The sequence below is a fragment of the Coloeus monedula genome (assembly GCF_965178545.1).
Source record: "Coloeus monedula genome assembly, chromosome: 10".
Lineage (NCBI taxonomy): Eukaryota > Metazoa > Chordata > Aves > Passeriformes > Corvidae > Coloeus > Coloeus monedula.
Genome location: NC_138790.1, coordinates 11,073,223 through 11,098,215, shown reverse-complemented (window position 1 = coordinate 11,098,215; position 24,993 = coordinate 11,073,223). Strand labels below are relative to the sequence as shown.

The 24,993-nt window shown below is 38.5% G+C and overlaps 1 protein-coding gene across 8 annotated transcripts; it reads right to left on the bottom strand.

The window, feature by feature from the left end:
* Positions 1 to 425: 425 nt before the first annotated feature.
* Positions 426 to 24,993, bottom strand: ZBTB38 (zinc finger and BTB domain containing 38). 8 transcript variants are annotated; one of them, XM_082287877.1, is made up of 4 exons: positions 24,471 to 24,993; positions 23,575 to 23,869; positions 19,331 to 19,440; positions 426 to 6,222 (listed from the first exon to the last, which is right to left on the bottom strand). In XM_082287877.1, the coding sequence occupies exon 4, from the start codon at positions 6,220 to 6,222 to the stop codon at positions 2,644 to 2,646; it is 3,579 nt and encodes a 1,192-aa protein (XP_082144003.1). In that variant the 5' UTR covers positions 19,331 to 19,440; positions 23,575 to 23,869; positions 24,471 to 24,993; the 3' UTR covers positions 426 to 2,643. The 8 variants fall into 8 exon arrangements, with proteins under 8 accessions (XP_082144003.1, XP_082144007.1, XP_082144008.1 ...); XM_082287881.1 differs by lacking the exon at positions 23,575 to 23,869 and having other exon boundaries at positions 24,471 to 24,536; positions 24,726 to 24,993; XM_082287882.1 differs by lacking the exon at positions 24,471 to 24,993 and adding an exon at positions 20,601 to 20,630 and having other exon boundaries at positions 19,327 to 19,440; positions 23,575 to 23,963.

Sequence of the window (24,993 nt, the reverse complement as noted above, 5' to 3'; positions counted from 1 at the left end):
GCAATGTTACTAGCAGGATTCAAAAGAATATTTCAAGTTTCAGGTCCTCATGAACGCATATTTAAGATGTTGCAAAGTATTAAACACAGTTCACCTGTGTTCTCAGCTCTCTGAGACACTGAGCAGGCAGATTCTGTTCTGCATTGCATTCACCCTGTATGATGCCATGAGATACCATCACTTCCCTTGAGCTCTGGCACGTTCTCAATTCACTGTTCTAAACTTAATGAAGGGACTACTTGGCAACTGTGTTGCTTAATCTTCTAATGAACTAACTATTAGAACATATGTATCTGTGGATCATATAGATTTTGTAAGTATTAAAACAATTTAAAAAATGGAGAGACTTACAGAAAAATAGGAATATGTTATTTTAATTAAGCAAAAACAGAGTTATAATCACTCTAAAAATAAAATTAGACTCTTTATCAATCCTTAACATCTGCATTTAATATTTTCTTCTAAACAAAAATACAGATGTGATTATGTAGCAAATTACAGTCTTTGACAACGTATAGTATTTATCTTCTCTTACACTTACTTTAATTCTAATTTGGTCATTAATACTCAATTAATTACTGAAACATGTTACTTGTAGTAAAAGTGCCACAATTGAACTATAAACATGACATTGCCATCTTAAAACTGCTTTGCTATAAACTGTAGAGAATATACAGAGTTACAAAGTCGTTGAGTTTTTATCAAAATATACAAACCCTCCCAAACCTAACGCAAGCTAACAATATTCTTCTTATGAACTATACAGTTATATAAAATATTTGTAAAATTATCTTTGTATTTATAAATATTCTACCTTATTTGCTTTGGTCTATATTTATCATCATACAAGTCCACTTAGAAGATATCTTTGTGTATACTTTCTTTGAAACATCATTATACTTTCCTGTGTTTATTATTCTATTAACCTTATTTAAATGGAACCAAAGCTGCCATGAAACCAGAATTTCTCAATGGGTTCATAGCATTCACCAGTGATAAAATAAGTAAGTGGACTATATTATTACTTCAATCAATACTGTATTATCATTTCAATTGTAGTTTTATTGTACCCAAGCTATAGTTTCTTTTCAAATATTCAAGAAGATGAAGTTAAGTAACAAACTGTGAACCAACACGGAGAATGAAGTCAAGGATCACTAACCCTTGTTGTGACTTAATTTTTTAACACTTCACAGGGATGAACATACATGACTACTGGCAATGCAGATACAGTACAACAGAGCCCTATCATGTAAAATGCAACTTGCAGACATACACCTGCTTGGACTTTTTTAAGCATCTCCGTTAAAATGAATCACACTTCCACAAAACAGTATTAACTGGATTATTTTGGTGCTGTCTCTCAGAAGCCCATTATCCCCGTTCTTAGTGAACTGTGCAGTGTAAGGCTCACCATAACCCTTCAGTGTGGCAGGATGAGGGAGGCAGGAAGGCCAACACTCCTTCCTCCAGCAGCCCACTCCTGGCCCCGCTCTGCTGTGGCCACGGGACACTACTGGAACGGTGGGTGAGATAACTGAGAAGGGACATCTGAAGGTTAACTGTTGCATTTAAGGCATGGAGATGACAGGGAACCCCACAAACTGACCCTATGCCTGTTTATCCACAGGGATAACCTCAGGGATATATATGGAAGGAGGAGTCTTATTTACCTACTCCTCTCAATATCAAAGTATTTATGGGGAGTTGCTCTATTGTTTGTGTCCAGGCATTATTCCAGGATGAGGAGGAAAACTCTGTCTACATCTCCTTCTGTTGAGAAGAATTATATTTCTAAAAGACAAGAGCTGCAGACCCACCAGGAGGTTGACATGTCTATACAGGATTTCTGTTTCATGAGAACAATTTTCTTTAGACCAATGCACCTGAAGAGCTCACCAGGCCATTGACACGGGGATTTATGCAGTTTGGAAGACTGGCTATAGTGAGTTCCACTGAACCTTTATTAAATGTCTCAGAGATATATAAATCTGGAATACTTCTCACACCAGCACTCAAGACTTCACAGTTATTATGGTAACTACAAAACTGAATATGTAAAGGAAAAGAGTAGTTTCAACTCCTGAATATGTTTTGTAAAGGCTGAGTTACAGAAAAGCATGGCAGAACTCTAATGTACTTCGGCACACCCAAGCCCATGAAACACTTCCCACCTTCACTTTAGAATACATAAGATTACAATTATTTTCTTTATAAACACATTACTTTTGGTTAAAAAAAAAAAAAAAGCAATATATGGTTTCTGCAGCAAAAATTCCTTCTACAGAATACACCATGAACCTACTTATTTCATTTGCCTAGAACAATTCTGACTCAAAACCAGAACTGTAAAATAGTTCAGTGACTAGTTTCTTGTAATGCTAAGTATAAGGGTTTGGGTTGGTCATTTTCTTTCTCTCCATGTTAAGAGTCTATTGTGAAAAAAGTATTTTGGGTGCTTCAAATTAAATTTGTATTATTGCAAATACTAGTATTCCTGTGTTGTTTTTCTTTCTTTTGCATATATTGACACGTTTAGATGAAGAAATTTGACCTTACTAAATGATAAGTTTCCCCATTCAATACATCCATATCTTCTCCAATATATAGTTTCGGATTTTTCTTCTTTTGCACAGTTGTCACTCAGAGTATAACTTCTGGAGTTACATTTTGTGTATTTTTCACTTCGCTTCCTTCTGAGCCAAGGAAATGTGGATTTTCCAAAAGTTTAGTGCTTTCACTGCAAAACTGTTCTTTTCTATCTTGTGTTCCTGGACTTTTGAATAGATGTTTCTTCTGGTGCATTCCCAGAGCAGCTGCAGTCTTGCAAATTTTTGGGCACTGAAAGCAAGCGTATCCTTTTCCATTATGTTCAAGTATGTGCCTTTGCTCATGGTTCCTTTTGGTAGAAAGATACAAGAAGCTCTGAAAGCAGAACTGACAGTGGTAGCGTTTTTCTCCAGTATGAATTCTTTCATGTATTTTGAGTGTTTCATTTAAAGTGAATGCCTTATTACAGTACTGGCAGACAAAATCTTTAACACCCAGGTGAATACGTTCGTGTTTCTGTAAATTTCCAGGAACTGAGAAACATTTTCCACAGGTTTTGCAAGTGTAGGGCTTTTCCCCAGTGTGACACCTCATATGCATTTTTAAAGTGGATGGACTTCGAAATTGTTTTTGGCAAAACTCACAAGTGGAAGGCTTTGAAGCAGCAACATGCCAGTGTACATGTTCTTGAGCTTCTGGTGCGGAAGACTGGTCTCTCTCACAGAGCTCACAATGAAGATTAGGCATTTCTGTGTTCTCCTCCGGGCTGACCGCCTTTTCCTCAGGAGCATTCCTGAGTGCATACTCTCGACTGCATGTGTTGTGGCTTTCCACACTGATGCTCCTCCTCCCATGCTTTTTCCTCCACTTGGTCTTTTTCATTTTTCTTAGCTGTTTGGATTTCTTTTTTGGTTTGTAATTATAATAAGGTCTCCAGGGTTTATCACTGGAGTCCTGGTCACTTACATCATCACACATTTCTGTCAGCTCCAGGCATTCTGAACTATAGAGTCTAGATGGGCTTTTTTCTTTTACCTCCATTTCTGGCTCCTCAATGAGATTGTCCTGTTTGGACTCATGTTTGGATTTTCGGCCCCTTTTACAAAATAGCTTAGATCCTAATATGTGTCTTTTTACAATGGCTTCATTACCGATTTTTACTGTTATCTGACAAAGTGGTGCGACATTGCTGTCAGCTGATGTTCCAGGTAAGGCAGGCTTTGCAATGTATGTTTCAGTTTTACTGGACTCTTGGACAGTATTTGTAGTTTTGCTACATGAACCTCCAGATCCTGTGACATGCTGCGTATCCTCAGTTGCTTCTGCTCTATTGTATGGCAGTGTTTTCTTTTTCTCCTTAATAGTTTTTGATTTTGTAATGCACTTCCCGTAATTATCTGACCCGTACTTACAGTCATCACTTACTGACTGACTGGGTAGGTTATTTGAAGATTCTGTCTTACTGTTTTCTATGGAAGTGACTGTTTTACTGTGCATTATTACTGATGAAACTCTGCTACTGTGCATTATAACAGACGGTGCAGAGCTGCTGTAACTGATGACAGAGGTTGAATTTTCACTCACGTTAGCTAAAGACACAACTGAAGAATCACGCTCCTGCGAACCAGAGTCATTCGCAGCAGTGGGAACTCTTTTTTCAACTGGGAAAAAGTCCCTCTGCAGGTCAGAATTTAAGATACCTACTCCCCAAGAGGAAGAATTCTGAGTATTTGTGGAAGATGCTGTGTCATTACATGAAGATGTATCCAAGGCCAGAGTTCTGTTGTTTGACATTATACTATGTTGAAAATTCAGTGGTGGCAGCTCAGAGCTAAGAGAACTCGGAATAAAACAGTTAGAAGAAGCAGTTTCATTAGCCTGGGTACTTGGTGGAACATTTTCATAGGAAGAATTTCGGTAGGATTTGTAAGGCAGTCGCCTGCATTTCATAGGTAAGAGTCGATACAGTTTGTATGGGTACATACTTGGTTTTAAACCCCCATTAGCTGTCTTTTTATTTACTGAGAGGCGATGGTCAATTGCATGGAAAGACTTCTGGTGATTTTTCAGTATATAGTAAGTCATGAAGGTCTCCAGACAGAAAATGCACTGGTAGCGCCTCTCTCCAGTGTGCCAGATCTCATGTCTGGTGCGGTACTCAGCTAACGCGAACACTTTATTGCAGTAATGACAAGGGTATGTTCTTCTCCAGGAATGCACATTTGCATGTCTTCGAAGGCTGGACAATGTGACATAACTACGCTTGCAAACGACGCAAGTGTATAATATCTGCCCATCGACGACTTTAACCAAATGATCTGTTTCTGGTAAAGTGCAGTTTGCATTAGAACAATCAGTGATGCTGTTTTCAGACAACAGAGGTTCTGTGTTTGCATATGAACTTCCATTCTGTCCCTCTGTAGCAGTATAGTTATCTGCAAAGTTTTGTTCATTTTCATTGTGAGCTGGTAAGTTATTTGATCTCATGCAGGCTTGTTCATGACTTTCCAGTATATTTAGATTTGCAAATTGTTTGCTGCAGTATTTGCATATGAAAGTTTCCTGATGCTCTGAATGGAGCTGAAGGTGAGCAGTGAGTAACGCCCTTTCATTGAATGATTTTGCACAACAGTTACAACTGTAAACAGGTGGAGTGACAGTCGTCCCAGATGCAGAGACATCAGCAGAAGTGTTTTCCGCTTCTCTGGATACATGCAAATCTCCTGCTTTATTTTGAGATTTTGGAAAGGAAGTAATTGTCTGATCAGTAACTGCCTCATGCTGGGCTTCTGCAGTGGTTACTGTAGAGGCTGGTGCTTTTGCTATAGCCAAATCAGTACCCTGGGGCTTAAAGGCTGACTTAGGAGTACTACCTGCTTGTTTTCCCTGCTGAATGACTGGGGTGGCTTGGTGATTTTCATAGCGGTCCTCACCCACCTGGTATGAAGGGCTGCTGTCCCGTTCAACAAAAGGTGCTCCTTGTGAAGTATCTCCCCCAGAAGAAACGGCATAGGAGTGTTCAGCCAAGGTACTGGCTGGCTCAGCATCTTTGCACACATCGCTTCTGTCAAGGCTGATGTTGGGAGCTTGTATTGTGTCAGACACCTTTTTAAAGCTGGCCCTCAAATCAAGGGGAGAAAACAAATTGTTTTCTGTTTCAAAAATTGAGAATGCATTTGTAATTCGTGGTCCATTTGTCACAGCAGAATCTTCATGTCGCTTTTCATGTTTTTCCTCTTTGACAGTCCCTTTTTCATTAACACAGTATGCATAGGGGCAGGGGGAACTTGAAAAATTTACATCTGTAAGATCTTCTAGAAATGATATTCCCAGTTTTTTCCCTGCAGCTGCAAGGTCCGTTACAGTCTCCTGCCTCTTAACAACTACTGTGGAACTGTAGATGTAATTCAGTATCTCTGTAAACACTTCAGCTTTGAGATCATCTAACTCCAGTACGTGACCTGAAATACAGATGGTACGACTCCAAAAAATGTTTTTAAAGTAAAGGCTTGAAGCTGCCAGCACATTACTATGGGCTTTAAATTTGGTGTCTTCCACGATTATGGTGACATCGCATAAAATACCCCGAATGCGCTGTTCATTTAAAATGGAAAGTACAGTGTCACTGTGGAAGTCATCCTTGAGATCCTTTGAATGGGACATGACTGTCATCTACAAGAGAAAAAAAAGTATATATATTTAGAAGGCATTTTTCATCCATTTCAGTTACAGATTAAGTTTATAGTTCTGTATTATTGTATATATTTTTTTTAGTTTATTAACTTTTCAAGTTTAAGAATGAGTAAAATTTTGTCATAACATTTCAGGTTTAAGTCATCTTACATTCACTGGTGCCAACACTACTGCAGGAAATGTCCATCCAGATCACAGAGGCCAGAGCAGCAGTAGCTCCTCAGCAAGAGGCAGAGGATCCCTCCCACTCCCTCCTGGCGTGGAGCTGCTGCCCATCCTGTGCCTTCCACTGGGAATGCAGCCAACGGCTTTTGCTGTGCCAGGGGGTGCAGCAGGTCAGGGTCACCCTGAAGGACTCCCTGAAGCCTGGATGGAGTTCCCCAGTATGCCATGGAGGGACCTGGCACACACGAAGGGGAAGCTGGGTTGCTGTGGTTCTGTGCAGAATGAGGACTTTGCGTTCCGGGGCTGTTTGTCAGACACCTACTTCACAATACAATTGCATCTTATCTCCTTACTAAACTTCTATTTAAATCACAGCAAGAGAGTCTCAATTACAGGATAAGGCTTTATAAGCAAATGAATGCACAAGGAACACAATTTGGTAGACAACAGTGAAGTACCTGTAACACTGTTTATGTGAACAGAATTTTTTTTTTAATAGTGAATCAACTTATTAAATAATTTACACTACTTTAAAATTACTGAAAATTTGTGAGTAAAACAAGTAGAAAATAATGGAATAACAAGTAGAAAATAAGAGAATTTTTTCTTCAGTTATAGTTTAGATTTAGTGTTCACACTTTATAATTAGTGTGTTCTTAATTTCTTTCAAATAATAAGGTTTAATTGAAATAATAAGTACCATTAAATAACTGCTAATCAATAATAATGAGGTTTAATGCTGACAAAAACTATTTAGATTATCCAGGCTGTTACTACATGAATATACCGGTTCATTCAGTTGAGATAAAATATGCAACATATGGATGAAAAATACTCTGAAAAAAAATGGATTAGTTTGCCAGTTGAATTTGAATTTTGACAATTTCTGACAACTGAATTTAGTATCTGGTGAAAATCTGTCCTCACCAGATAGTTTTCCTCAAATTCAGATCTGTATCATATAGTGAGGTTTGTTCCTTTTTCCCCCATCTCTGAATAGTATTTTTAACTACTATCGTCCATGTCTGACTTCAAGTCATGAAGAAATAATTGTGCTACTGGCACTTACCAATCACTACAGTAAAAAAAAAAAATCACTCTTCTTAAAGACCCTTTTCTTTAAACTTGTGGAAGCAAAATGCACATTAAAGAATATTACCAACTACAGGTATTTTGTAAGACAGGCTAAAATACTACAACACTCTAATTCTAAGTTAGGAATTACCTTCTAAACACTGCTGCTCCAAACTTTAATTTTCAGCTTGAAAAATTCTACTATAACCCTTACCCTCAAATATTTTATGCTAAGAATGCCAATATGTAAGATGGGTTTGATCCAAATGGCAAAAAAAAGGTTTGACCCATACTCACTAAGCAAACAGCAATGGCCATTTAGAACACATTGGCTCTCTTACCCAAAATATTGGGAAGTAATCCTTTCTGGAAACTAGGGTCTTTATCATGAAGTTAAGTAATACAAGTCATACACCCCTGCTCTAATTAATCTAATTACACTTAGGACACTTTTATCACAAATCCACAAACTACTTCACTGCAAATCAAATTACACAAAAAGCAGCAACAACCTCAGTGTGAAGGCAAACCCAATATACTATGACCAAGACCACAAATTGGTATGTTATGGATGAAGCTTGGAAGTAAAATTTGTACCTTGCAGGATGGCTACTGCTTCTATCAGGAAAGGTGTTGTCTATGCAAATAGTCAAAATTTCTATTAGACTTCGATGGCTGAGAATTTTCAAGGCACAGAATTCAGAACAAAACTGTGATTCATAAAAAATACCTCTGATGCTTCCCATGATATGCCAAGGATGTCATGAAATGAATTCATCAGTATAATGGTGATAGAAATGTACATGAATATTATTTTGATTATTTGATCACTCACAGCAGCTGTAAATCTAGATGCATTGTTTTGTGCCTTGAAATCTTAAAATCACAGTTTGTGATGGATTTGTTTATGACACCAATTTGGCTTAAAATAAGGGATATTTACTTATTTGGAATGGCAACCTGAAATTCACAGTGTTTAGATATAGTTATCTGCTTTGGTTCAGTATCTAAAACCCAGATGTAACTGTAGATAGTTTCTGGCATATCAGGTCTATAGAAAGCATACTGACAATACTTTTCTTCCAGCAAGCAGCTACTATTCCAGAATTGATTCCATTTTCTCACTGACAGTGTCTGAGATTACATCTGACTTGCTCATGTGATGTGGTATTAGAAACCAACATCAAAAATATTTCACAACAGGAGTTATTGATAGGGTTATTTCCTGAGTATAGGAAATAAATGATGTCAACTCTACCTCCCTGTTAACTGCCCCACAGGAACTTGCCTGTGTTTTTTCTGTTTCTTTATTGGAGACAGCTGGTTTTAGTTCAAAGACACATCATCTGACAGACTGTTTGCTAAGTGTATTAGACTGCTATGGCCATGCTGAGAGGCAAACCCAAGTGGGTTTAGTACATGTCTTATTATTCAACTAATTATTTCAAAATTTATCCTCCTAAGGACAAAAGTGAGTATTTTTTAATTTCTACTTGCCAAGTACATAGATTGTCAGCTTTTGCAGTCCTGGATAATTTGGTATGCTCAGTAAAATACTAAATGATTCTTTGTGTCAACATTGTAGAAATGATCATTTGCTATTTGGTAATTTAATTTTTCTTCTTCTGTGTGCTAAACCATAAGCTAGATATCTCACTGAAAAGTTATACAGAAAAATTCCAGAGCAAATCAGTTTTTAGAGGAAATGCTTTTTGCTTCTTCATCTCAACCTACACATGCCCCAAACAGTCTATTTCTTCATGTCTGAAACGATTCTCTACTGCCTTATATTTTACCTGTCTTGCTTCTTGCATTTGTAAAAATGTGTGTGAAATGCTATAAAATCAAAATGCCCTACCTAGCACACACATAAATGGAGTATTTTAGGAATATTTTACATTCCATTTGCAGTACATACTATAAAATGAAAACCTGCTCTTCAGTTTTCAAGGGAACACTACCAAGAACCAAGATACACAGAGATCAAATTTTCGGATGTGTATTATTAAAGATTTTTCACAAAAACACTGGAAAGTCCATTCAGAATGTAACTATTCTTCTGTATGATTTTTATTATAGAGTTATGGAAGAAATTTTAGTTTTATTTGTAAATGTTGCCCAAAACATATATAGATACCATTTGACCTATTAAAGGGCAACAAAACTCCTCAGGCAACTAATCCCTCTTTTTTTTGACACAAATATGTTATTTTCATACTTTTTACTCTCAATCCAGACACAAATAATTTCTTAGGAATCTGAACAGTACCTTTGTAGCATTACCTAATGGTCTTTGGTACACCTATAAATAACTTCAGGTTCAGAACAGCAGAATTTTTGACTGGGAGCTACAGTACTATTTGCAGATTTTCTGCAAAAACAGTAACAGACTTAACCTGTCATTAGAAGTTGTTGAATCACTTGGAGAAATAAGATTTAAATATTTGTCTGAAACTTAAGTGTAATGGTCAGTAATTTTATTAAATTATAACAGTACCTTTTCTGACATCAACAGAACACCACTCCAGGACAACAGTCATACATGAAAATAAGTAATATTAAAACTTAATGTCAAGATCAGAGATTGATGCATCCAAACACAAATTTGACTACTTATGCCTCACAGATGACACTGCTCATCATAAATGGAGCAGCCAGCTGTATGTGGACACAGCTGAGAGTAGAAGCTAATGTTAATTTTTATATTAACATTACTTTGAAGTCAACAAAGAGTTCACACGAAGTTTTACTATCCCATGAATACTAAATACAAATTTTCTACTACCAAACAGAACTACTACAATCTAGGAATATTCTTTTAACTTCTGCTAATCTTTTGAAATCCACTGCCAGGCAAGTGTACCCCAATACATATGAGAAGAGATTATTTTATTCCACTCCAGTCAGCTAAATTTGGAAGACAAGCTAGTGGCATAACAAAAAAAACTCCAAAGCATTAGGGGCAGTTGCTAGTACCCAGGCAAAATCAAAACCAGCAAGATAAATGACGAACTGTAGTAAGAATTCTACTTGTTTCCTTACTCCACAGATTTCTACTGGGATTTTATGGTGCTAATATTTTCTGGTACTAACCAACAGGACACTAGAGAAATATGTTCATTCCATACCTTCCTTATGTTCGGTTTTACCCTATTGTGTAAAGGTAGTCTTAAGTCTTTTTTTTTTTTGTTTCCAGCCTGCTTCCCCAGCTGAGGAGGAACATTCACCTGTATCTAACTCTCCTGAAGGACGTAGTTTTTGTTCTAGAGCCGAAATGGAGTCAGCCATCACCAACAAACAAAACCCCCCAAACAAGTGCCACCCCCCCCCCCCCATTCCCCCCAGCTCTGATCCTTGCTTACCTGGAAACCTATTGTCCAACCATCACTGCTACGGTGACTGCCCCGTTTTTTATGGAATCATTTCATCAGTCCCATGTCGGCAGCAGGGCTGCCTCGATCAGGGTGCTGCAGCCCCCCTGCAACCTCGGGCATGCAGGGCCGTGCTCATGGTGTCTAATGATGTTAATGATGGCTAATGACTTTCAATAGCTCGCAGGAGCGTGCAGCTTAGTGCTCACTCTACAGAGCTACACGTTACTTCTTCAAGTGCATTGAGAGATTTTCTCTTTGAACTCTCGCTGCTCACATACTTCCCTGTTGCTCTAGAACAGCATTATAGACTTTAAATGTTTTTTTTTTTTCAGCTTCGCACTTTCCTCTTTTAATTCAGACAGCTGGGGTGGGGTAATGGAATTTAGCCTAAGAGCATGTCAGTGTTAGGAGACCTCTCATGCCGCGCGACGAACCACTCTTTCAGAGCTGGGACTCTTTCCCACTATTAGCATCCCGACCTCAATTCTCTCACTCCCTGCTTTACGCTTTCCACGACCTCTCCCACTGCACGGAACAGCCCGCGCGGCCTCGGCAGCGCCTCGCTCGGACACGCAGGACGAGCCCGTGCGCGGGCGCTCTGGAGCTGCTCTGCTCTCCCGACCGCGGCCCTCGCCGCCGCGGGTGGGCTCCCCCGGCCCCGGGGCTTCCCTTCCCGCCCCCGGCCCGGTCCTGCCCGGCCGCCGCCGCCCGCAGGGGGGCGCTGCCCCCGCGCGGTGCCAGCCGCGTCCGGTCCCGCGCAGCGCGGTGCGGGGAGAATCCCTGCACAGCCACGGAACGCGGGGCCCGCAGGCGGCGGCTGCCGTCGCCTCCCCGTCCCGCGCCAGCTGCGCGCACGCGGGCCCCGGTGCGGCGCGGCGGCCTCGCGTTATCTGTGCGTCTGCGAGCGGCCCCCCCCGCGCGGGCCCCGCATCGCGCCCTGCTCATGGCGGTGCCCGCGCGGCCCCCTCCCGCGGGAGCCGCCACTGACCTGCCGCCGCTCCGTCCCCGCCGGCGCAGCCTCGGCCCGCGGGCAGCAGCGCCCCGTCCCCGCGCCATTAACACCGGGCCCGCGGAATCTCCGCGGGCGGCAGGCGGGCGGTGGGTGCGGCCGGGGCCGCGTTCCCGGCCCGGCGGCGGCCGGACGGTGCGGCCGCCATTTTGCTGTGCCGATCCCGGTAATGGGATTGCCCGAGGTCTGCCGGGCAGGGCCGGGCCCGCGCCCTCCGCCGCCGTCGCTTGTATTCCCTGTCCTTATTCCGCAGCGAACGCCTCGTGCTCAGCTAATGCGGCCAGCGGGTGCCTCGGCCTCTCCGCCAAGCTGCTCATAGGCAACCACTGTAAATTCACACGGATGAGGAAGCGCGGCGCTCCCAGCACCCGGCGCCTGCTCCGCGGCCATCCGTGCAGCGCTGCGCACGTCCCTGAGAAGTCCTCTTGGACCTAACACAGGATTTGAGTGCCCGACTCTTCTTCCACGCCTTTTCTGCCAGGGAGAAAGAGAACGTGTTTCTGGGCATAGATAGCTTTGTGCTACTTTCTGCCACTTCCCTCCAGAAAGCAGATATGAAACATTTCCTTGAAAAAGAATACCTGAAATAAATTACATTTGATTGCTGGATTATAGTCACATTTACCCTTTTCCTTATCTGGTTATATTAGTTATATATTTTAAAAATATGTGTAGAAACTCAGTATGAGGAAATTTGTTTTAAGCAGTATTCTTACTCATAATTTAGGTTTCTTAATATTTTTTTACTGCCTCAGGAAACAAGCTCAACACTACCATAAGTGCTTCATAAGCAGTAACAAATGTTCCCGTAGATAAAGAAGGACAGAGCTTGATTTCGTATGACCAGATGCTCCAACACATTTGGTGCAGTCCTCTCAGATACTGTCTCTCTCAGCCTGTCACTTCAAATAGTCAGCAAAGTCTGTTTTCTCAGGACTTGGAATCATGAAGCTTAGAGAAGAACTGGGCTTTGAGACAGGTGAAAAACTGTTAGGTAAATGAACAGTTCGGTTTTTGTCTTAAAGCTTGCTTTTGTCCAACGCTAACCTATGTTTATTTTTACAAGGTATTGCGTATAAGGCTTCACTGGACAGAAACTTTATTTTCAAGTCTTAAACCTACGCATTAAAAGCACTGAACAGTAGGAACTGATTCACTTTAAACAAAAAAACAAAAACCCTGAAGCATGAACTATTTCATCAGTGCATCACTGTCACTCTTGATGGGCCTGGAAGTTAGAACTTGGCTAGAGCCTCTTCATGTAAGTGCTGCTTATCATCTCAGGAAAGGGCTTAGTGTCAACATAACATAAAAAATCTACTATAAAGAGGGGAGGTCTTTTTTTTCCCCCCAGTATTCTGTCTTGGAACTATCAGTGCTTTCCTGGTTGGTTAAAAGCTACGGAAAGAATTTTTTTCATGTCAGGAAATTGTAAAAATTTCAGTGGCTTACTGATACACACATCTTTCACTAATTTACACAATCCACATTAAAAGTTCATCTTAGAAATCCTGAACATCTCTCTGAAGGGTTTAATTCCTTCTTTAATTCTGGATCACTGGAATTCTTACCTATAAGTTCACCTACTGAAGCAATGAGTATGTTTTTAGCCTGGGGCTCTCTGCCACCAAAATAGTATTTCTTTAATCTCATGGCAAATTGAGGCATGAGATGACCAGTAGCTGTTCACCAACAGCTGTAGGAGGGGGAACAAATTATTGAAGAACACAGTGGTTTTGATTGCAAAGGCAGAGTGTGTCCCAACGTTTTCCCAACCTTCATTTTTATTCTAACCTACATAACAGATAAGCAAAGTTTCATACTCACATGTAGGTTACTTTTAATCTTGGACTTTGCCTATTGCTTATTTGCTGTTTTTCCTTTATTACTATTTTAGATATGTATATACGTAATCATATGTATTAATGAAGGTTTTTGACACAAGTGCCATAAAAAGTATTTGTGACAAATGTGTTGTCAGAAACAATACAATAAAATGGATTAAATTAAACCTGTTGTAATCCCTTAAAAGAAATAAATGCCTTACTGAACATGCATCTTGAAACAAATTTAAGGAACATTAGGTTATTAAGTCCCCCTAAATGTTAATTAGACTTTATTTTTAATTGTTTTGAAAATCAGATGCATAACCATAATTTGTATAGCTGATACATTCAACTTAGAGATAATAATTTATTTGTACTTGAAAATTGGATGCTCTGGCAGTCTTAATATCTATAGACAATATAAAAGATTTGGAGAACAAAAAAAAGAGTCAATTTTTCTCTCTTTTTTTTAACAGGGTGTTTTCTTAAGGCAACCTTAGCTCATCCACTAAAATAAGAATCACCTTTTCTGTGACTAGTAGTGTAATTGAAGGTACTAATTTACACACACACACACACACACACACACACACACATATATATGTATAAAATTTGAGCTATTGGGAATTCACAGACCCATCAGGTCCTTGTGTGGTAAAAATATTCTTGAGAATAAGAAATTCTTTCTAAGGCTATCTTGGCCTCACACAAGATTTTACATTATCATTCTAATGTTTCATGTAAAACCAAATGCATGCAAAGAAAATGGAGGCACTGGTGCTGCAGTCAGACCTGTGAATGCACTACAGTGATATCTGGGAGAAGGCAGACAAGATCCATTTGCTCTGCAGTCTTGATTCCAGGGTGTAAGCCCCGATACAAATTATATACTTCAGAAATAGTGAGCTTGCTAGAGTATATGTACCAATTCCTATTAAACACCTAAATGATTGCAAATCACAGCACACAAATACTGTGTTCATTTTAGAAGGAAGTCCAAGTAGTTTAGCAGTGGAGTATTTCTCATATGGTAAAATTGCAAGATACAGAGAAAATTTTCAGCAACTCTCTTTAAAATGTGTAAAACAGTTCCGAGGTTGATGAAATGGTGGTGTTTAGATGCTTTGCTGAAGTCTGATAATCTCACTTCTGCAACTTATGGCAGGTGGTATTCTTTCTTTAAGAGTATTTCATACTGCCTCGGAAAAAAAAATGTGCCAATATTCCTCTCTAGTCAAGCAGTTTCAGTTCTTAAGCAACAGCAGAAAACAACATATAGAGCATTACTCAGTCTTGCACATTCCTCATGAGCAACAGGAGTTTGGCTAGGATTTGACTAGTTTCTGTCTCAGTACCTAGACCAGCCTATCCATGAGAAAAATGCTTGTATAGACTCTCATCTTCATTGCTCTCCCTGCTGAGGTGAGAGGAGCCAGTGGTGCTGCTGAGAAGGAAATACAGCTCCTCTGCACCCTCAGACAGGCCAACCCTTCACTCAGGAGTGGGGCACACCAAAGACCCAGCAGCCCAGAGTGGCTTCAGCTCCCCTTTGTGGTCCATGAGCAAGGGAAAGCGTTCCATGTGCAACCCTTCTCCTCTTATTCAGCATCAAGTGGAGGGAGAAGGAGCCCAGTTACAGCACCTGCACCAGCCCCCTGCTCCTTCAAGTCTGGTGGAGAGGAGAGAATCCTGGGACAACTCACTTGGCTCTCAAACTGCATGAGCTGTGCATGTGCACTGAATGAAGTCTTTCTCTAAGAAATGCTGCCTTCTTAAAATTTAGGCATGGCCTAATCAGAGTCCCGTTGACACTAAACAGGACACAGAAGCAATTTTTAAAGGTGTAACTACATCTTTTTCTCTTCCACCAGTCTAAAAAAGAAAATGAAGCAACAACAATAACTAACATAAATCCAAATTCTTCTCTTGCACAAAATAAAAAAGCTTATGTTTTACTTTTACTAAGAATCAGCTGACTTTACATCTTGCTATCTCTGAACAATCTTAGTATTATTTTCCATTTAAGTCTTTGCTTTATGTGCTGCTGACAAGCCATTTTCTAGCTGCCTACACTTGTGGGACATACCATTTTTTAGCTAGCAGAGATCAGTTGCAAACATGAAGCTATGTTTACAGACAGAGTGACAACAACAGAAATTCTTCTGTTGCTGACTGTAGTGTAGTGATTAATATATTTGAATGGCTTTAAACAAAAGAATCAAATTAAACATTTAGGTTTTGTTCATTCAGAACAATTACTATGTGCTATTCTATTGCCTGTTTGGTTATCAGAAAGATAAAAGTAGTTGAACTCAGCCTCCATTTTCCAATTTTCAGAGGAAGCATCATTTGAATATGGGAGCCAGCATCCACAGCGTAGGCTCAAGGCTACTGTTCTGGGTGAGGTGTGCTGGGGGCCAGGCCAATGCAGCTGTTCTTGCCCTTTACTACAGCTGATGTAGCAAATCATGATGGACTGGAAATAGAGTTCAATCCCTGCCCCTGCAAACACCTCATTCAGTTGGTCTGCCAGATGGCTGGACACAGCAACTTTGGAAACCAGAATTGGTCTTCAAGCTGTTAACTGGCCACCACTAGTCTCCAGTATTCCTTAAAATATTGTAAAATATTTTTGGTTTTTCTGTTGTTTTGGTAAACCAAAACCAACATACAAATGATAGCTATTGCTCTGAGTCATCACTTTAGCATGGCCAATATTATGACAACTTACTGGACACACAAGAACTTAGTATGCTCTTAAATATTCATATGCTCCGTTTTGTGCTGACTAAAGTGGCCCAGCCAGAGCCCTGCTCCTCCTTTTCCATCCTACTGCACGTTTCCAAACTAAAGGCTGAAGCAGGGCCTCTGCTCATGCAGTGGAGAAGGACTGTAGCAAAAGCGGAGAGCGTGGCAGCACAAAGAAAACTGTGATGGCTCCAGCACTGGTTTGTGCTGCTTCCTTTGCCCCCAGTGTGAACTGCTCAGCTCTGAGCTCAGCTCAGGTGGGGGACAACACCAACAACAAAACCAAATAATAATAATAAACAAACCCCAACAGTTGACTTGCCTCTCCCTAATAATTTCCCAAACTCTTATTCGCTCAAAAGCCTTAATAGTAGTGTGTGATAGTACATAACCACATTGTTTATGGTTCAGGATCATGAAAAGATTCATGTGGCAATGTTCAAACTATCTGAAATTAATACTAGATTCTGGTATTGATTATCAATTTGGCTGCTGAAAGTTATGGAAATGTTGAACATTGTCAGGATAATCTTCATTTCCTAAATCTCATTTTTATATATGAAGTCTTCCCGCTTACTAAACACTCCAAAAATACAAATGGAAATATTTTCATTGATTTCAAGGAAAATTTAATTAGGCTACTTGTCACATAAGCAACTTCTCAGATTACACCCACTGAATTAAAAACCAAGATCTGCAGATTTTCATTTTCCCCATCTTTTTAATTAAAAGGATTTTAGACTTATTTCTTAAAACTATGTAATTTGGGGATAACCCGAAAGGATTTATACACTTTTAATTTCATATATAAATTAATACTTTAAGAAGAAAGGCCAAAAAATAACCTGTACATAAACTTGCTGAAGTCAGTACACAAATTTCTCAGAACTGATCTTATTTATCTGAGCTTCTTTTTAATACAGGACTGAACGCTTGCACAGAAAGTGAGTGCTGCCTATATTCTACATCTAGATATTCCAAAAGCCCATGAACAACTGTCATTTCAACTTCAACAACTGTTTCTCCACCCCTGCCTTTTCCTGTTGTTGATTGGCAGAAGACAACACTTGGATCATATCTCTTTGCCTGGATATGTTGGATAGAGCAAGCATGCTACAAGCAACACCAACTTCATTTTTATTTAGTGGCTTTAGTTTGTCACTATGTAAAGCAATATGATCATGCTTGCTTCTGAATGCTGGTGCAAGATTGAAATTGAGAATGCCTGAGCATTTCTGAAAGAAACTATAACCCATCATTTCCATCCATATTTTGTTGCTGAAAGCAGTGCTATAAGTATTCAGAATCCTAGAGGATGGTTTCCATTTGCAGACCAAGCCTACCATGCCAATTTTATCCAGTTATTGCAAGCCCAATTGAAAGTGCAATGATAAAAAATCACAAGAGATATTTCCATTGAAAACATGAGGGGTTTTAGTTAAAACCTTTGAGTATTAGGAATCCACATTGGGCCATGCCCAGAAATCTTTTTATATGGTGATTTTCAAGATGCATGCATTATTGTGAGCACGTGGTATGTAAAGGCATTGGACTGCTTAATAAGCATTCACTGACACACATCTGCAGCTTTGCTAATGTACCTTTTATTCCTATGTGGTTGTCAAGGAAACAGGTTATGGCCCAGTATTCTGTCTAAAATGTACTAAGCAAGTGTTCTATGATAATTTACTTAAAATAGGTACAACTTAGGTTTTGTAGCTCATTGCTTCTGTAAATGCAGGTAACCTGAATTTATCTAATTGTAATGTTTCACTGATTAGTTTAAACCACCAATGCCATTTTATTGTCTCTGAAAATCCTTTACCATTTTCTATGTCACACAACACTGTGTATTAAAAGTAAATTTAATTACAGAAAGCATTCTGAGATATTCTAGGAATTGAAGAGGTTTTTTAAGCTTGTGGAGTTGTGGTTTTTTGTTTTTTTTTTTAAATTTGATTCCTTACCATACATTCTGCCTGGTGACCTTAATTACTTATTTCAACTTAGAGATACCACAGCAAGAAAGACTCTGATGCAACAAACCATTTCCTACCAAAATTTGAGCAAATAGTGCCACTGAAATCAATGGGATTTCTCCCTTTCTACAACATGAATTATACTTGGTACAAAGGACCACATTAAAAATTAATGAATTAATCAGGATTTCACTGATTCTTTCATTCAGTACATATATATATAAAATCTAAAGCACAGATACCAGGCATACTTATTCTAACCAAGATTATCATTGGGCATCCACAATAAGAAAAAAGGAAACTGCTAATATTTGAAGAAGCCGTGTAAAATGTGAACTGTTATTTTGAATTATCCTTTGTGATTATTTATCACAATACTATATTTGAGTCTACAAACTGCTCTTTCCAGCTCATGAATCAAGAAGCTTTTTACTGTCCCTGATTACAGTAATGTATAAAGGTAGAGGTTCTATGAACTATACCCAGCTTAACCAACACAACAGTGTCAGAAATGGGCACTGGCACTGAGAGTTCCTCTGCCTTTACTGGGTGGCACAGTTTTGTAATGAACACTCATGACTGGGATCCAGAGCTAGCATCCTGGCACACTCAGGAGGTTTGTGTGCCTACCACTATGTTTGGTTTGTACAGATCACTGGAGGCTGTAACAACCTGTTTCAAAAACTATTCTGTCTGATTTTGTTTGTCCAACCTCTATGGCAATCCAGCAGGAACTGGAAAAATCCAACAATATTGACATGAGAATAGAGCAATGTGGTACCATAGTGAGAACAAATTTTAAGTTATTGTAATAAATTAGAAATTAACAGAAAATATACTGTAATGCAGTAGTGATGGTGTTAAATAATTTAGCTCTATTTCTACGTAAGATTGTCCCATAAACTTACCCACCTAAAATCAGGTTGTTCTTCTGTTAGAGTCTTTTAAAAGTGGTGTTGACAGGTATTTTCATCAAAACCATCTCAGTAATTTTGTGAACTGTGTGGCTACAGTGTATCAACCTGCAAAGGAAAAAATCCAACTTTAATGACTGAATTATTGGACGAGTACTAAGTTCCACATACATTGCATAATTCGTCAGAATTTTCCCTGGGGTGCTGTAGGACTCCAAATCTACATCTGGGAATTTCAGAACACACCAGCAATAAACCAGTACCATTAACCAAACTTCTGCTGCATTGTTTTATTATGATTTAATCTGTGTAGTGCAGACTGGACATAATGGTATGTTCTAGACAGAAATGTAAGGATGTTTTCAAGTTTAAAGTAGCTATTTTGAAAGACATTTTCTTTCTCCTCTGTCTCTTCCACCACCTTTCTTTTGATCTCTCTTGTCACAGATATCACCACAGTTATCTGTGATAATGACATTTCTAGGCAACTCTTGTTCTCTGGAATACACTTCCTGTATTTCTCTGTGACGATGACTATTCATCATTGTCAAACATCCTGATTTTATTATTATGTATCCTAAAGCATCCTAAAAGGTTTTCCTGTAACAGTATAAAAATTATGTGGAACATGGTTTTGTTTCAAAGGTACTGAAAAAAATTAAATTGGTCCCTAGAGAAATTGCAAAATCATGCAGATAAGGCCATATGACTCAGCTGATAGGCATTCATACAGCAGCAAGTATGGAGCAGCAATTAAGAATACATAGCTCCATACTCCATTTGCAAATACACTGTATGTTTTATCAATAACATTGTACAGGGAATACAGGATCCATTACTTTTGCTTTAAAGGTAAGAAGATGAGCTAATTTTTTTTGTTGGTTTAGTCTTGTACATTTTTAGTATATGTTAATTTGAATAAGAAATCTGTAGCTCACATCTGCCCGTAACAAAGGCCAGAATGAAAGAAAATTGCATTACATCATTATTATTACCTCAAATTCCAATAAAGGCATATTAATGAATGACTAAAATAAGCTTAAATATCATATCTGGAGGACTCCAACAGTAAAAGATCTTAGCAAAGCTAAAGATTTCCCAAATTTGGTAATACTGGAATTCAAATATATTACACACAATAAGGCCCTTTTAATACTTAGTAAAGCAGTTTATGTGATGAAGTACAACAGACACTAGATACCTCAAAAGGGTTAATTAGTACCTATTCATTACTACCAGAATCTGTTTAATAGTCTGATAAATATTACCTGAACGCAGATAGTTTCCCACTGAGAGACCTGCCGTTTCAAATCAAAATGAAGGTTAGAGGCAGAAGTAACCTTAATTAGAAAGACCATTGAAAAACGTAGGACAGCGTCCAAGTGAATAATTTTTTAGTTTGATTTAATTTTTACTCATGCTTTTTTTCGATTTTCTGTTAGGCAGAAATGGAATTTGCATGGATAAAAGAACAAATTCCAATTATAAAAAGGGAGGCTCAGTATCAACAATTAGATTTCTATGATGAAACTGAACCCCCTCCCCTCCAACCCACAACAAAATAAACACAAAAAAACCCAACAAGCCCCCCTGACAATAACATTTGCAGGCTGTACTGGAGGTGGGAAAAACTGCACCTGTTCCTCCATGCCCTGGTTAGCCACCTCAGCTAAAGAATAAAATGGATGAAGTTTACAAAAGATTTTTATGCACCTCTGACTACAACATTCTGACACTCTGCATTAGCTGGATGTAAGTGCCACTGAAATACCTACAGCAACCCACATATAACAGTCAAACTGGAAACAGCTTGCTAATTACTGGACTCCTCCTTAACAGAGAAATCAGTTTCATTCGCTAGAAGAAATTACTGTTCACAGGCTGCCAATGAGTTTTTCTGGACTCACGAAAGCACTTGAGTTCACTCATATTCATTACAAGAGGACTTGCACCCCTTAACAAAGAACAAATTTGCAAATGGATTTAAAACTACTGTAGGGAAATGTGCTCATGTAATGGAGCTACTTTTAAAAATGCCTTGAGTGGGTATGTTTAAACACCAAGATATAATAAAAACAGTTTATTGCTAAGTGCCCCATCTTTTCTAAAGATAAGCATCAGAGGCAGTAAATAGATTTGACATGACATTTGCTCAGCATTTCCTTTAAAAATAACCACACAAGAAATAAACAAAGAAATGCACTTTCTCACTACATTTAATGGAGCCCTCCATATTAACATTTTAGACAGGAAAATAATCAGCAGAAGCAAGCTACTGAAGATAAATCAAATTACAAAAAATGCAGACTTTAATACATCACTTGAGAGACGTCTGTCTGTTACGTTTCAGTTCTGCTTCTTTAGGTGGAACAGAGGAATACTGCACTGCATTAAATTAATCTTATAATTATGAATGAAATGGTTTTATTGTCATGTTTAGGATGTGCCTATTATGACACATGACAAGTCATATTCCTGAACAATTATACTTTGTTCATTTGGAATGCACTGAACTGGTATATTTAGAAGTAAATGAGAATTAGTTTAATATTACTCATACTGTCAAGGTTATTGATAATTGGCTGTGCTTCTAAATACCTCCTCTGCACTCACTTTCAGTGCTGAGTCTTCCACACAAAATATACTCAGTCATTTTAAAGTCAAGGACATGAAAGGAAAATGGCTTCCCTGCTGCAAAAGTCTCATTGCAGTAGTGAGAATTTCTCAAGTCACGTACAAAGGGGATCGATGAGGAGATACACTACGTTATAAGCTCAGTGGAGACATTCAGTACCATCTGATTCTGTATAGGCAGTTACCTGTGGTAAACATAATATTTAACTTAACTGGCACTGTAAAAAATATTAGCTAAAAATAGAAATAAAGAATTATAATACTTAAATTTTGCAAAATCTATAAGGTCTGCAAATTACCGCAGACCACAAGTGAGCTTATTCTCTAAAGGCTTGTTTAAGGTCTGACAGGTGTTCTTTTGCAGCATGCTTAAACATAGTTCTTTACCTGAATTTCAGAATGGGTCCACTATTTAAAGAAAGGTTTATTAGCATTACTGTGGCTGAATTCAGCAAAGGTGGAAGAAGGTTTAAACATACTTCTGATTGTCCACATTTGTCAGCTGCTAAATATTTTAGTGATATTTTTATACTTGTGATAATAAAACTATTACTTTTTATACACACAGTACAAACCTTGACCTACATGCGAGGCTGGGCTATATTAAAAAAAGAAACCAGGGTACATTTCTGGGAACAACCAATGCGAACCAGGAGGAAAACAGGTTTTTGTGTGTACAGCTTTATAAACATGGCATCGTTTAAGAACTGATATCCGCATGGAAACATAAAGTGAGATCACATTCTCAGAACTAAGAGGAAACAACTGCAACATTTCCATTTGCATTGTGATATTGCTATTAAAGAGAATAACATCTTTCTACATCTCTACAATTGAACCTTTTAAAAAGATTTGGTTGCCAAGGAAACTGGTTCTGGCCCAGTATTAATCTGAAACAAATATATTATAAAAGTTGGTGTAAGTAATACAATACTCATAATGATTGTTATTCTTAATGTCCAAATCCAGGTTTTGGTACTTAAAGCTGTTAAGTTTTTATTTCGTAATTTTTTTGTGTGTGTGAAGTAAAACACATTTCAGTGAACTGATACTCAGTTTCAGCTGACAGGGCCATCTATATCAATGTCTCTCTTTAAAGTTCTCCTACCTTTAAATAAAAATAAATACTGCAGTTTTATGTTTGTACCCAATACTGAAAATATAAGCATTAAAGCATATTTTTCTCTATTTAATATTTTGCACAAAACACAAAACCGCTTATGACAGAATTTAAATATTTTTCTTTTTTCTAATCTCCCTCAATTTTTATTTCTGCCTTTTAGCTGCAAGCTTAGTAATGCTTATAGTCAGCTTTAAAATGTAATGGAATCAATAGGGTTTTCAAAAATTCTTTTGTTGCATAAGCGTTGCCACGCCCTTAGTACATATGATTATTTTAACAGACATGATTGCTCCACTTTCACAACAGATTTTAAAAAACCAGATAAGAGTAATTGTCATGCCAATATGTGAAGCCAACTATTTAATATAGGTTGTTTTCATTAACAGTTTAGTACATTTTAAAATTGAAAGCTACATTCCAAAGCCCATTTCATGTTCTTGCAACACTGACCAAGAAAACAGTAAAACATGCAAATCTCAACCTACCTGCATGTACCACTTAGAGCAGTGTTAACATGGCAATGCACCCAGCCATTTTTATGTAAAGCAATGGAGATAAGTTCTATTCTTGGTCTTCTTGATAATTTTTTAGAAGCAGTTGTCAAAATTCAGATGGGAAGCAGCTTGAATAGACCATGAGCAGGAGAACCGAGTTTATCAACAGGGAAAGCAGGAGTGGGGAAAAAAAAAAGTCCTCATCCAAGATTTTCCAAAACTGCAAAACACGGTTGGCTTTTTTTTTTTTCTGCTCCTCAGAGGGTTCAAAGCTTGAAGCTGACCACTGCAAAGGCCACTTGTCACATTTACTGAAAATCAACCTATTGATATCACAGCTGAAAATATAAACTCGACAACCAAAGCCCATTGCACAACGTGGACTGCGTAAGAGTTAAAAATAGATTCGACGTGCCTCCTACCTGCATAATAAATATGTAAGTTTCAAGTGCTTTAATTCGATATTCACATTAATTAACAATACAATATACATTATTTAAACTACAGTAAATGCAAGAAGAAAAAGGGTGACACCATCTGGAAGCACAGTTTGCTTTTTTTTTCCCTTTCCAAGGGCTAATAATGTAGTTTGAATGTGATGACAAGCTAACAGCTCACCACATTGCAAATGAAAAAAGAATTCTTAAGGTGATGCTCAAATATCTAAGCCTGTAATGAAGCACAAACCAGTCTTCACTACTGCATGGCATGGCACACAGACCATTTACATACTCACATTTGAGACACTAGGCACAGTATAATGAATTCAATACACAGCATGCACACAGCACAAGCAACGTTAATCCTGCCTGCCATTTTAGGCTTGCAGGAGTAAGATACATACTGCAGCACAGCACTGGTAAGGGAGGAGGCAAGGGACAGCTCACCTTAAATGCAGTATCTGATTAATGTTGTAAGTGACATTGCATATCAGCTACAGAGTCTTGGTTCAACTGGGTGGGAGGGAACAAAGAAAATTGTCATCAACTGGTGATGCAAGATGAGCTCCAGTCACTAACACTGTTAGCAAACTCCAAATTCTACAACGATACAGTAGTAGGCATTTCAAACTCTTATCAAAATCTGCTTGTGCAATGGCTGAGTTGCCTGCCGAGGAAAAAAAAACCAGTCTTCTTGCTTACTGGAGAAACGCTGCATCCACTACAGCAACATCCTCTTGATGCAGAAAGATTTCACGTCGTACATATTAAATCCTGGATGCATTTGCTGTGCTTTCTTAATTTTTAAGTTTCAGAATTAAAAAATAAAATAAAAAACCAATGATAGCAAAAATAACATAGCTAAAGGTCTAATGTTTAGAAAAATAAAACATTTTTTTTCTCTCCTTTCTGTTTTCTCTCTTTTACAGTCCATCAGAATCCTGAGCAGTATTGACAAACCACACGAGCA